Raw genomic sequence first — 13,949 nt, 5'->3', positions numbered from 1 at the left:
CCAATTGCTATGTTTCCACTTCCGATTGCTTTTACATACTACTTATATCTGTCAGCATAAATAGCGTACATCACAATATAATTTCAAGTCAATATGTTTTATTCAGTATGATAGGTGTGGATTTTCGTCGAATGTGACAATTATCTACTTTGTGCTATTCACCGTGGACTACGTATTTATTTTACGATGATCCTGTGTACTTTTTTATTTATATACTGTTTGTGAACTAATCATCAATGGTGTGTAAAATCAGTGCATAGACGTGAGTGTATTCAGTTTAATGAGAACGTGTTTTTGGATGACTTGTTTTCAAATAGTAAATAAATCTTCATCGCACCAGTCTTTAGTGTTCCTACTTTGCACCGTGGGAATTATAGTAGTTCCCGATTGTCAAGTATGATCAGAAAAACTGTGAAGAAAACAGAGGTGACACTTACACAAGAAACAAGTGAGGTACTATAATTCATATCGACAGTGAAGCAATCATCCATCATCAATAATGAGGCCGAATCATTGTCATACTTCATCGTCATCAGCTGAACGATTTCGGATTTATATATCACTAAGAGTTGACTCAGCAGTCAAAAAGCAAAGCATATGCCAAAAGATATGGGTTCAATTACCCAAGTGAGATCATGATTACACACCATCGATAAGTTTCTAGTTAGAAGAAACGCTGGTCGCAAATTCTAGGGCTACTGAAGGAACAATATCATGGATAGTCACAGGGTACTAGACAAATATGGTAAGTCATCTGATGACGTGCTGAATCTTAATTGACTGAGGTGGTTAGAATATGTTTTATGCATGAGGTAACCACCTTCAACGTCCACAAACGCTGTTAACCACGACAGAAGAAAGTTAGGGAGCATCCAAACTCAAATGCGACATTAGTGTATACGTAGTGAAGGAGAGCACAGGTGAGGACAACCGATCACATTTTGCACAAAATTACAGAGTTACTCGGCAAAGTAGAAAAACCATAATCTAATACTTCATTTGGAAAATGTTCCTTAATTATCTCAGACTTCATTAATCTATGACAAAGTTTATTTTCAAAAGGGATCTAGTTTAATTAGTCAAAGTAAGGATATGAAAGTCAAAGCTTTACTTCAATTTCAAATAACCGCTGTTTTGTAGGTGAAAATAAATAGTGATTGAATGTGCTTTCAAGACAAATCGGTAGATAGCCTGACAATTTTCTGATGTGTCATTTACAGTTCTTCATCCAGTAAACTTACATGATTATTGGACAGCACAGTACGAGCCAGGCAAATTATGTGTTCTTGATATGAGTTATGTTGAAATATGACAGAATAGTTATTGACTGGGTATATGGTAAAGAGTACGTGATCATGTACGCAGATAAATTGTTCATTGTTCGATCTAAGCAATTTAACTTATCATTAGTTTTAAGGAGAAATGGAGCGTTATTTTAACTGCTTACATAATCACCCAGTGGTGGGATGATTTTGTCTAATATATGAATGATTTAATGATTCTATTAGATTACTGGTTTATCGGATGCATACTTGTGTAATTGACTTTGAGTCACATACACCAAGTGTGAGGGCTAGTGATATGATCCAGCCACTGAAAGTCGGATACTTTAGCGCGAGTAAACCACAACTCTACGATTCCACCACAAAGCTAAAATTCTGTATGTGCAATATGTATCACTGATCAAGTATGAACGGATGATCTATGAGGTTACAAATGAGCTAGTTACTTAGCTACCAATGGTAATGGATGATGCGGGCACTATATAGCTGGTAGTTCGTAGTTTGATGTCTTGGGTGTTAACACTTCAGAAGTCCTAAGTTTGGATTAACAGGCAGCTTGGTTTATTATTGCTATCCAGCTTGCATCAGTTCATGATGTAGATAACCTTAAATCATTTGGATATCATTTTATAGTGGGGAAAATCAGGGAAACGTTTTACAAACACAAAACTGTTTTGATAGCTCATATGGCTTTGAAAATATCCAATCAACTCATTAATAAAATGGTTATTACAAGACATTATATCTTCAGGATTATTCGCATTGATTTGAAATAGTAGTAGTTACAAGTCCCCCAAAAAAAGATAACACTAACCTCGTCAAATTCAATGTTCATACTCACGGTGTACCGTAACAAGGGTAATGAGGCCACATTGCTCACGGCTCGTGGACTCAGTAACCAACCACGTCTTAACCAGATTCCACGATTTTGTAGTGTACAACCAGGTCCAGAAACAGTTAATCGAATATGCCAACCATACATTATACATGGATCAGGTACAGGTAATAATTTTATTGACGAGCTAACAAGAAGAATTTAAGGTAAATATTTAAAAACCATAGACGTTAATTCCAATGAACACTGGTCAACTAATTTATGTTATCCCATGACTAAATAAGTATTCAACTTTTAGGTACAGATGAAGTCTTATATAAGTGAACCAACAGGAAACCTGATTGGGAACTCATTCCATAAATCCCGTAGATATTAAATCAATCTGCGAACCGAAATAGTTTTCCCGATATCAAAAAGATCACCTTAGGTCTATGAGATACATATATCATAGGTGTATGAAACAATTGGGATATGCAAAAAAACCTATAGTAATTCGGTTAGTTATCGTAAATTTATAATTTACATTACAAATGGTATTCTTCGTCAGTGGTAGTAAGAAGTATTAGGTAGAGTACAGAGAAAAAACGAAAGTATGACAGACGACAAACGACTATTTAAGATTATAAGATGGTTTGGGAGGATTCCATTGCACTCTACAATACTTCCACGAACAAATAGTTAACAATGAACGTTGCAACACACAAAAAAGATATCAGATCACCGGCATTTATATATTAATCACTGAAAAAATGTGAAGATTTGCAGGTGAGGCGAGTATTTTCAGTGGTGTTATGTTCTCTGAGCTAAATGATTTGATTGGCAAGTTTTTATTGTTCTTCTGGAAAACATTATAGACGCCTACTTTATGAAGGAAATGAGTTTTTCAGTTATTTCATTAATGTTAAATTCAGTAAACAAATGAAGACAATAAATTAAAATGAAGTCCATGAGAAGGAATTCTTTTCAAAGTTGTGAAATAGCGGGAAAAATCAATTCCACGTGATGATAATGATGATAATGTATCCCAGAATGACAATGGAAACCCAATAATTAAACCCTTTAGCTCAGAGGATATAATGTCGATGAATAGATAATCATATTCACGATTTCATACGTTCGGTTTGATATATTTACAATCTTTCCTTTAAGCTATATATTACCCCCGAATGCCCTGGTACTGGCCAAGGGTGGGGAGATTGAACTCTCCCTCTTCAAGTGCTCTCACATGGCCACGCGTATACAGTGACTGTTAGAGAAATCCTACTCACTGTCTTCTCGTACCACGGGTGTTGCTTACGAAATTGAGAGAACGAAAAGCGAATGTCCGGCGCTTTGAACAGGTTGGTGGATATAGAAGATCCACCTAGAGGAGTTGGAAAACCCGGATTTCAAACCAATGGTGCCCATGTGCTCCAGGATCCCCAGAGAACAAGTGGCGTATGAACCTGTTGTTGGCCACCGGCTACCATGAGACTGCATCTCCCAACACTGGCGTACTGAGTTGTGGATTAGACCTCTAGATCAAAGGCTCGAGGAATGGTCCTCTAAGAAAACCACCTGTTTGTGTTTGGGCACCCAGGCAGTAATCCAGCCCTCAAACAAATCGAATGAATTATGTGGCAAATAGCTGTTTGTTGCCTCCTTGTACCAATGTTTATGTGTTTATTAGTTAAATTTATTATAGTTTAAATCACGAGCTGATCTTACTTAGATTACCATTGAAAACCTAGGAGCACTGAAAGACTGTTTGGTTTTCGCATGGAACTTCTTGTCAGCGAGCGTCACCGACCGCAAATGTGAAAGTTAAACCCAGAACTTTCGGTCTCGAACGTAAACGCTTAACCTATAGACCACTGAGCCGGTATCCAACAGTGTTAATGTCTAGCTTCAATCGATTCACAATATTGCTCAACCTTCATCCACTGTCTGAAGTGGATAACTGTCTTGAACACGACATGGTTTTGCCGAACCCATGCTTGGGCAGTCAGTCAGTCACAACGTAGAACTTCGTACGTACCTACATCAGTTCAAGTTGCCATACCATATTAGCACAGAGGTGCAGTTGTCGATTCAAATCTCATAGTGGTAGAAGTAGTAAGAGTATAAGCAGTAATTTGAAAGATTACGGCTTGAAGATGTTATTGCAGAAGTATAATCCAGTGAAATAAATTTGGAAAGAGAAAAAAAGATGGAGACATGAAGAATTCGGAAGATTAGAATTTGGTAGAACACAAAGAGTGGATGCACCTTCGCCACTACAAACGATTTTCAGCCATGTCATTCAACGTCTCTAACCATCGATTGCTATCATCTCCCGAATCCCAACCAGGTAGTCTACACCTACGTACATGACTCAGTCCAATTGTCAGTGACTTCATGGATTGGTGCCACGTTTTGGTCTGACCGCTCCTAGCTTTCTTCCAACCTACTCTTACACCATAAAACATTGCACGTCGAGGAGGTCGGTGGTTGGGAAAACGTAACACGTGTCCCAGCCATCATAGCTGGTGAAGTTTCACTACTTCATCAATCGATTTGCCATCTTTATCTAGTACCCGTTTCCTAACAACTGCATTAAACAAATCTGACACTGTAAGAAAATAATAATAATAATAATAATACTAATAATAATAGGCATTTTTGACCAACGCAATCACGAGTTTACCATCAATATTCATTGTATTCCGCCATTAATCATTGGATTATATCATAAACCCCAAGCACAAATTTATCGGTACCTATTTATAATCTATCCAACTTCATTGTTCAGAATGACAATGAAAGCCTAAGAATTCAGTAGTCGTCCAGTTCATAGAATGAAGCATTATTCTAAAAGTATTGTCCATCATGAACCACAAGACTTAGGATACATCTATAAATATGAATTGAATTGAATAATGTTAACTTACTTTTCAACATTAGATGATGGCGAGGATATATCGTCAACATGATCAACACCATTTACATTCTTGAAATCTGTACACAGATTAGTTATTTCTTTATTTCGTTCATATAATTTATGTATGAGACGATCTACATAACAGAAGGCTCTGTCTACTTGCATCAAACCATAACCTTGATCCAAATAAGATAAATGTTCAAATGATTTACAAGTATTCATTAAGCATCTATAAATAAGTGATGATGGGATTTTCAACCGTTGACTCTCAGAACACGTATATCGATGACGCAATCCGGAGAGTATAAGGCCTATAAACAAGGATGCAAGTGTCATATGAACTTTCGATATATATATATATATATATATATATATATATATATAGAGAGAGAGAGAGAGAGACCCTGGGGTAACAAGGAGACGGAGATTATTATTTTAAGCAGAGATCAACAGTGGCTAGCAGTGGAATCTCAGGCATACGCTTGGTTCAATTTAAGACACGTCAGATGGATGTGCTTAAACATCAGTGAGAAGATCCAAACAACGAATAAAAATGAATTAAAATTCATCCGATTGCTCAAGCTAGTGGTTAAGTGGATAACTCGTGTGGTATTTGGTTCGAAAAGTACCGAGTTCGAATCCAGGAGTAAACATCAACTCTGGGATGCAGGTGCATCGAGTTGACGAGTCCAAAATAGGACAAACGGGCATCGTGGATACCCCTGCTATCTGTCATCTATGTTTGCTCAAAATATTTAAGGCATATTGGCAATATCGAAACAATCAGTGTAGGATGCATACTTACCAAATGAGAATGATCAATTTCAGTCCTAAATATCAACGGGATAATTTAAACAACAAATACAAATGAAGTAGATAATTATTAAGTGAACTTTGACGTTCATTGTAGAATGGGACATCTCTACAGTACATACCTACAGCTCCATTAGAAATCAGATCCAGGAAGAATTGGGTTTAAAATTGAGGATAATTTACTAGAAATTGAGTGTTTTAAGCATTAATTCACTTCACAATATATCTATTAGTTTTCCAGAGATTAAGTGGTATAGGGTTGCGTTGTATGTATTAGGAATGGCATCATAAATATATATATTTGTGGCACTATAAAGTTACCGAGTTGATATGGAAGTATTAGATACATTTATTTAAACATATAAATATTGGTACAAGAAAGCACCAGATACATATGCACCGCACAAATCTCCTTTGATTTGTGTGAGGGCTGTGATACTGCACAGGTGCCCAAACTGAAACAAGTGGTTTTCTTAGGGGACCACACACGGAGCCTTTGACCTAAAGGTCTAATCCACAAGGAAGTGGAGCATCGTGAGATGTAGTCCCATGGTAGCCAGTGACCAACGATTGATTCATACGCCACTTGTTTCAAGATACCGGAGCCCATGTGCACCATTGGTTTGGAATCAAGGTTTTCCAACTCCCTTAGGTGGACTTGCCGTGTCCACCAACCCGGTTAAAGCGCCGGACGTGCGCTTTTTGTCCTCTGAATTTCGTAAACAACAACCCCGTCACGAGAAGGCAGTGAGTAGGACTTCCCTGTCAGAGGCTAAATACGCGTGGTCATGTGAGAGCATGTTGAGGGGTGAGCGGACTCTCCCCACTCTCGGCTGTACCAGGGCATTTGGGGGCTGAGTTGATATACAACCTAGATGTATGCAAAAGTTTAATCCATACAAAAGTGATACCACAAAATATGATGAGGATATTTGAAACAAGTTTATCTCGTAATAAAATAATATAGATACCTTTTATAATTAACACAATTACTACATTTATGCAGTTGTTAATTTACAAAAAGTACTCACTAATTCCACCGGTAACCATGGGTGCACTCATTGAACTTCCACTCAGAACACTGGCTGGTTTTAATTGCCAACTAGCTATAGACGTATTAGCACCACCGGGAGCAGCAACACATATACCTAAAGCCCCATCAAATGCTGGACCACGACTACCCCAATTATAAGCAGTTGGTTTAGCATTTTCACTAAGACGAGAATGATTCACAGAATTCCGAGAAGTTGAATATACATTCTCCGATTGGTAGTTTGATGGAGAATCATTATCACAAAACTTATTATATAAACAGTTGTAATCAAACGATGAATCACTTGGTTGGCAATATAGATAATGCATCATGTCAGGAAATACTAAGGGTGCAACACCTGTAATGAAAAGATTAAAGAGGTAAGCTAATTTCTTTTTTTAGTGATATTAAAAGTTTCGAAATTCGTAATTTTTAGGGAATTACTTCAGGTTGATATTATGTAAAATTAAAAATTTAGACTTAAATATTTGAAGGTAATGTGGTCACTGTGATGGTCTAAAAATGTCCTGGGTTTAATTCCATTTAAGAGTCGTAGGCCGGTGTTGCTGGGAAGGAAATAGTTCTTTAGTGCCTCCAGGTTTATAGTAGTTCGTTTTATAATTAAATGCTAAGCTGTGACGCAAACTCCGCCTGTAGCTCTTCTAGAGTTACTGCCGGTTCCAAGCCCGGGTAAAGGAGGAGGGTTGGGCATGGGGTTAGCGACCCCATCCCGTAGAAAAGCTAACTCGCTAAAAAAAACGCTAACCAGAAGAAATAATTCAAACCATTTAAACTCTGCCCTGGGAGTTGAAGGAATAATTATGACGTCTCATGATGAAAGCCGAAATTCTTCGGAAGTCACGAGACCGATGCACCTTCTAACAACCAGAGAAACACTCTTTATAGGTACATCGAACGTCCGGACAATGTGGGAGACAGGAAAGACCAGCCAAATAGCAATGGAAATGAGGAGATACAACTTGGGAGTACTCGGAATCAGCGAAACCCATTGGACACAAACTGGACAACAAAGGCTGGGTACAGGAGAGATGCTGCTGTACTCCGGTCACGAAGGGGAAAATGCTCCACACACTCAGGGAGTTGCTCTAATTCTGTCCAAAGAAGCACGAAATGCACTTGTGGGATGGGAATCTCATGGACCCAGGATAATCAAAGCATCATTCAGAACAAAGAAGCAAGGGATCACAATGAACGTTATCCAATGTTATGCACCCACCAATGATAGCAACGACGATGATAAAGATCAGTTCTATGAAAGGCTGCAATCAATTATAGAGAAGTGCTCACGAAAGGACCTGACCATCCTGATGGGAGATCTAAATGCTAAAGTTGTAGTGGACAACACAGGATATGAAGATGTAATTGGACGACATGGATTAGGAGAGAGGAATAAAAGTGGGGAGAGAACAAGAAACTAGCAATTAACAACAGCCGAACACGAGCAGAGAAAGTCAAAGCACAAGCAGACTACGCAGAAGCAAACAGGGAAGTGAAGAAAAGCATTGAAGCCGACAAGCAGAAATACATGGGAGAACTAGCAACGACGGCGGAAAAAGCTGCCAGAGAAGGGAATATGAGACAACTATGTGATACAACGAAGAAATTGGCAGGGAGATATAGCAAACCAGAGAGACCAGTCAAGGACAAAGAAGGAAAGACAATCACTGAGACTCAAGAACAGAGGGAAAGATGGGCAGAATACTTCGAGGAACTGCTGAATAGACCAGCCCCATTGAACCCACCGAACATCGAAGCAGCACACACTGACCTTCCAATAGATGTCACTCCACCAACGATCGAAGAAGTCAAGATGGCCATCAGACAAATCAAAAGTGGGAAGGCGGCAGGACCTGACAATATACCAGCAGAAGCACTGAAGTCAGACATTGAAACAACTGCAAACATGCTTCACCTTCTATTCAAGAAGATTTGGGAAGAGGAACAAGTGCCAATGGACCGGAAAGAAGGATATCTCATCAAGATACCAAAGAAAGGAGATCTGAGCAAATGTGAAAACTACAGAGGTATCAGTTTGTTATCAGTACCAGGAAAAGTTTTCAACAGAGTGCTGCAGAATCGGATGAAAGACGCAGTAGACGCCGAACTTAGGGACCAACAGGCTGGATTCCGTAAGGATAGGTCGTGCACAGACCAGATTGCGACACTACGGATCATCGTCGAACAATCAGTTGAGTGGAACTCATCACTATACGTCAACTTCATTGACTATGAGAAGGCGTTTGACAGCGTGGACAGGAAAACATTATGGAAACTTCTTCGACACTATGGAGTTCCTGAAAAGATTGTCAACATTATCCAAAACTCATACGATGGACTACAGTGCAAAGTCATGCATGGAGGACAGCTGACAGATGCATTTCCAGTAAGGACCGGAGTCAGACAAGGCTGTCTACTCTCCCCATTCCTCTTCCTTCTAGTGATTGACTGGATTATGAAGAATTCGACATCTGAAGGGAAATACGGAATACAATGGACAGCTCAGAATCAATTAGATGATTTGGACTTCGCAGATGACCTAGCCCTCCTCTCTCATACACACGAACAAATGCAGATGAAGACAGCAAATGTAGCAGCAGCCTCCGCATCGATAGGCCTCCACATTCACAAAGGAAAAAGCAAGATTCTCAAATGCAACACGGAGAACACCAACCCAATCACACTTGATGGCGAAACTCTGGAAGAGGTGGAAACATACAAGTACCTGGGGAGCATCGTTGATAAACAAGGAGGATCGGATGCAGATGTAAAGGCGAGGATTGGCAAAGCAAGGGCAGCATTTTTACAATTGAAGAACATATGGAACTCAAAACAACTCTCAACCAATTTCAAGGTCAGAATCTTTAATACGAACGTCAAGTCAGTCCTACTGTATGGAGCTGAAACGTGGAGAACTACTACGGCCATCATCAGGAAGGTACAAGTATTTATAAACAGTTGTCTACGCAAAATACTCAACATCCATTGGCCGGATACTATCAGCAACAGCGTTTTGTGGGAGAGGACAAACCAGCTTCCAGCTGAAGAGGAAATTAGGAAAAGACGTTGGAAGTGGATCGGACATACATTAAGGAAATCACCAATGTGCATCACGACTCAATCCCTAACTTGGAATCCGGAAGGGAAGCGAAAAAGAGGAAGGCCAAAGAACACACTACGCCGGGAAATAGAAGCCGATATGAAAAGGATGAATAGCAACTGGAAAGAACTGGAAAGGAAGGCTCAGGACAGAGTTGGATGGAGAATGCTGGTGAGCGGCCTATACCCCTCGACGAGGGGTAACAGGCGTAAGTAAGTAAGTAAGCTGTGACGCAAACTAATCTTAAACTGAACAATTATCGTAAATCCCACACATATTAATAGTTATCAATGGATTTCCAAGTTTATCAATCAATGAAGTCTTCGTCTTTCTGAGGACCACTAACATTCAAATCTGTTTGACTACCATATCAAGGTAGCTGATACTACGGTCGAGCAAAAGGTAGGATATAAATTTAGTTACATAAATTTATAATTGACAAATCATTTACACTATCTTTAAAGTCAATTACTAAGATGAAACAGTAAACTTCGGAGATTACACAAGAAAGAATGAGTTACGTTACTAGACCAACAGTAAACTGGATAAATGTAAAAAGACGGGAAAGTTGGTTGTGTATTTATAATGAGTTCATTATTTTGAGTTTAGAAATGCTAGTAGAAGAAGAGTTTGACTGGGAAAATCTAAACTAATGTCACACAAATTGCTCCATACACTGAGGGAGTTGCTCTGATTTTGTCAAAAGAATCACGAAATGCACTTTTTTGGTGGGAATCTCATGGACCCAGGATCATCAAAGCATCCTTCAAAAAAAGAATGGGGGAATCACAGTGAATGTTATCCAATATTATGCACACACAAATGATAGCAACGACGACGATAATGGTCAGTTTATGAGGGGCTGCAGTCGCTTTTAGAGTAGTGCCCAGGAAAGAACCTGACCATACTGATGGGAGACCTAAACGCAAAAGTCGGAATGGACAACACCCGATATGTAGATATCATGGGACGACATGGACTGACTGGGAGAAAAATCGAAAATGGTGACAGATTTGCAAATCCATATCCATTCAACAAATTGGTTATAGGCGGCACTATATTACCCCACAAACACATACACAAAGTTACACAGGTCTCATCAGATCACAACACGAAGAACCAGATAGATCATATTTGCATCAGTAAAAAATCCACAAGGTCAATGGAAGACGTGAGAACCAGGAGAGCAGGGCCCAGATATTCGGAAGAAACGGTCATCCGCTGATTCCAAGTTTCCAGTGGTGATCTAACTTAGATCGATTCATGAGTGAAATGAGATTCAACAACCTCCACAACTCTTTACTGTCAATTTTTTTAGCTGAAGACTAGTAGATATAGTATAACAAGAGCAGAAATGTAAGAAAGAGAGATATACTACAAAAACTTACCAATTACACCTTGAACTGTACCACCTGGACAACTTAATGAACCCAAACTAGGTCCGTTATTCCCACCGCTTGCAACCATAATGATACCATATTTATGAATCATTCGATTCAAATACTTTGAGATACGTCTGTTGAGGAGAAATGAGTGTTTTTTAACAAAAAGAACAAGGGGAACAATAGGAAACTCTTTTATTACAGTGTATTGCTTTAATTAGGACGAAATTCAAACATAATTCACAAACTGAATCGATTTTAATATCTTTGGTCAGTATGAGTTAAACAAGTGGTACTAACTGGTTGACCAGACTTTAAGAATCAGAAGGGTAGAGCATTTTGCATAAAAGTTGTTTACTTAAACCGATGAACCAATAGCGTCATTGAAACTGTTTACGAATTATTACGTATAAAATGCACATATTTCACCCATACTTAAATGTAACGATTGGTTTTACAGTACATCTGTCTTGTTGAGGCAAAACATACATAATAACAACGGTTAACCAATGTTACATGGTAATCCTATGACAGGATACGAAACTGGACGTAATAACATAGATTCCCTGTAAAAAAAACCTTACATTTCCCTCACTGTTTAATCCAGCCTCTACAGGTTGAAAAGGTCAAGAGAACCCAAAAAGTTTATTGCATCTCTAATTAACAATCATACACTCAGAAACGCTTAAGTATTTATACGAAATTTTGAGGTGTATGTAAGAACCAACTATTAAGAATGGGAGTCTAAAGGTGGTCGGTTTAACATTATGTGTGTAATTTAAAAATCCCGATTGAAAAATACCCCTTTTTACAGATTATGGTCTAAATGTTGAAAAACTTTGCAGTGATCAACAACCAGCTGAGGATTTCCAAGGGTTTATATTTTCCCGTAGTTAATACTCAAGAACGCTTTTGATCAGTTTCTGTTTGCATATGTTCACCTTCATCAGAGATGTCTCAATATTACCCATAAGTAAAAGTTTTATCATCTTTCTGGATTATGGTTAACAGTGAAATCTAAGGCATATGACACATCCTATTCGTGATTTGTCAGTTAAATGTGCCTGCATTTCTCAATGCAGATGCAGTAGCGTAGTGAATAATCAATTGAAGTTTGAAGCATACAATAATGTCTTCAAGTTTTAATGTGAACAACGATACTAGAATCCAAGCAGATCACTAAGGTGATAGTTTACAAATCGGACGAAATTTACACTTCAGCTTTCATTGTTAACCATAATCCTAAAATATAAATAAGATCAAATGAAGAATTTATTCAACAAAACATAGAATATCAGAAGGAGGTTTTGTGGAGATTTTAGTAATTTTATATAGTTGAGATCATGAGTCAATTAAAGCTAGACCATCATGGAAAACCTGGAATGATTACATTAGTGGAATTAAAGTATAGGGATGACCTTGGAGGATTCTAAGGCTGACTTTGAGAAATCTTACCTACTCATCCAATTCAAACTAATGGGGTAAAAATGAGTTCTTGTCATTCTTTTGTTTATATTCTGGTTGTTATTTTACAATTTGATATAGTAAACTACTGAGTGTATGATATTTTTATGGTAGGAAATTATGAAAGCTGATAGCTAAATATATAAATATATTTCTTGTCGAATCGTATCAAAACAGTTCACTACCCTTGTACAAACTTTCTATTAGACCACTACTAGTTAGGTTAAAGCTTATGGCGAATTGTCATCAGAATTGTCGATCTCAAGTGATGTTCGTCAAGGCTTTCCACTTTCACTGCTTTCATTTAACTCCATCACAGATTTCGACATCTCACTTATCAGAAATCGGTGTTCTACCAAGAAACTCGTTGACTTTGAATATGTACATGATATAATCCTGTTTGGTGAAGACATTAACAAAATGAAGTCTTTTAATCATCTCAAACAACAACGTAAGGATGTTTGGGATGCAATTTTCTCTACCCCCCCCCAAATGCGGAATGTTGCTTCAGGACTGGTCTGCATCAGCGTTTGGATTAATGATAAGAAATGAAGTAGTTGAGTGCGTTGAATGCTTCACTTATCTTTGGAATCTCATCAGCCTTGATGAGCGAGCATCTGACTAAATATGGGCACGGATTCAGAAAGCCCGGTTAGCGTTTAACTAGATATCCATCTGCCAACCAAAGGACAAGTTTACAGCAAATCAGTTTGATTTGCTCTACTTTATAGGTGTGAAACACGGCCACAAATAGTAGAGGAGTAGGGAGAAATACCATAGAACTTTCTTCTCTTTACCTACTAGTCTTTTTTACTATTCTCAATGCTGTTAGTACTTCTATTATTCCGGAATTAGTCTTGATAATTTTATCTCGTTGTGCTAATGTAGTATAGAGATTTGGACCAATGTACAAAAATGTATCAACAACAAATCGATAAACTAGGTTTCTAAACGACATATACAATCTTATCAGTTCGTTAATTATCAGCTAAAAATGTGTTCATCTTTCAATGTTTTAAGGTGCAACTTTGGGGTCCGCGTGACTATCGTAACCAATGGTTGAAGACTCTATGTGACATGGCTCAAAATCGATCACAATGGCGTAGGTGTATACACTCATTA

At 38.2% G+C, this 13,949-nt stretch overlaps 1 protein-coding gene across 1 annotated transcript in view; it reads right to left on the bottom strand.

Moving 5' to 3' along the window:
• The window catches only part of Smp_131220 (tripeptidyl-peptidase II (S08 family)), a gene marked incomplete at both ends in the record, with an annotated part of 65,770 nt that overhangs the window by 38,486 nt on the left and 13,335 nt on the right, over window positions 1-13,949 (bottom strand). The window contains 5 exons of the mRNA XM_018798417.1: window positions 2,098-2,305; window positions 5,028-5,328; window positions 6,862-7,043; window positions 7,158-7,221; window positions 11,370-11,497. Of these exons, the coding sequence (XP_018653361.1) occupies window positions 2,098-2,305; window positions 5,028-5,328; window positions 6,862-7,043; window positions 7,158-7,221; window positions 11,370-11,497 (883 nt within the window). The remainder of the gene's footprint in view (window positions 1-2,097; window positions 2,306-5,027; window positions 5,329-6,861; window positions 7,044-7,157; window positions 7,222-11,369; window positions 11,498-13,949) is intronic.

The sequence above is a fragment of the Schistosoma mansoni genome, chromosome 6 (assembly GCF_000237925.1).
Source record: "Schistosoma mansoni strain Puerto Rico chromosome 6, complete genome".
NCBI classification, from domain to species: domain Eukaryota; kingdom Metazoa; phylum Platyhelminthes; class Trematoda; order Strigeidida; family Schistosomatidae; genus Schistosoma; species Schistosoma mansoni.
This window is presented reverse-complemented; position numbering and strand designations above follow the sequence as displayed.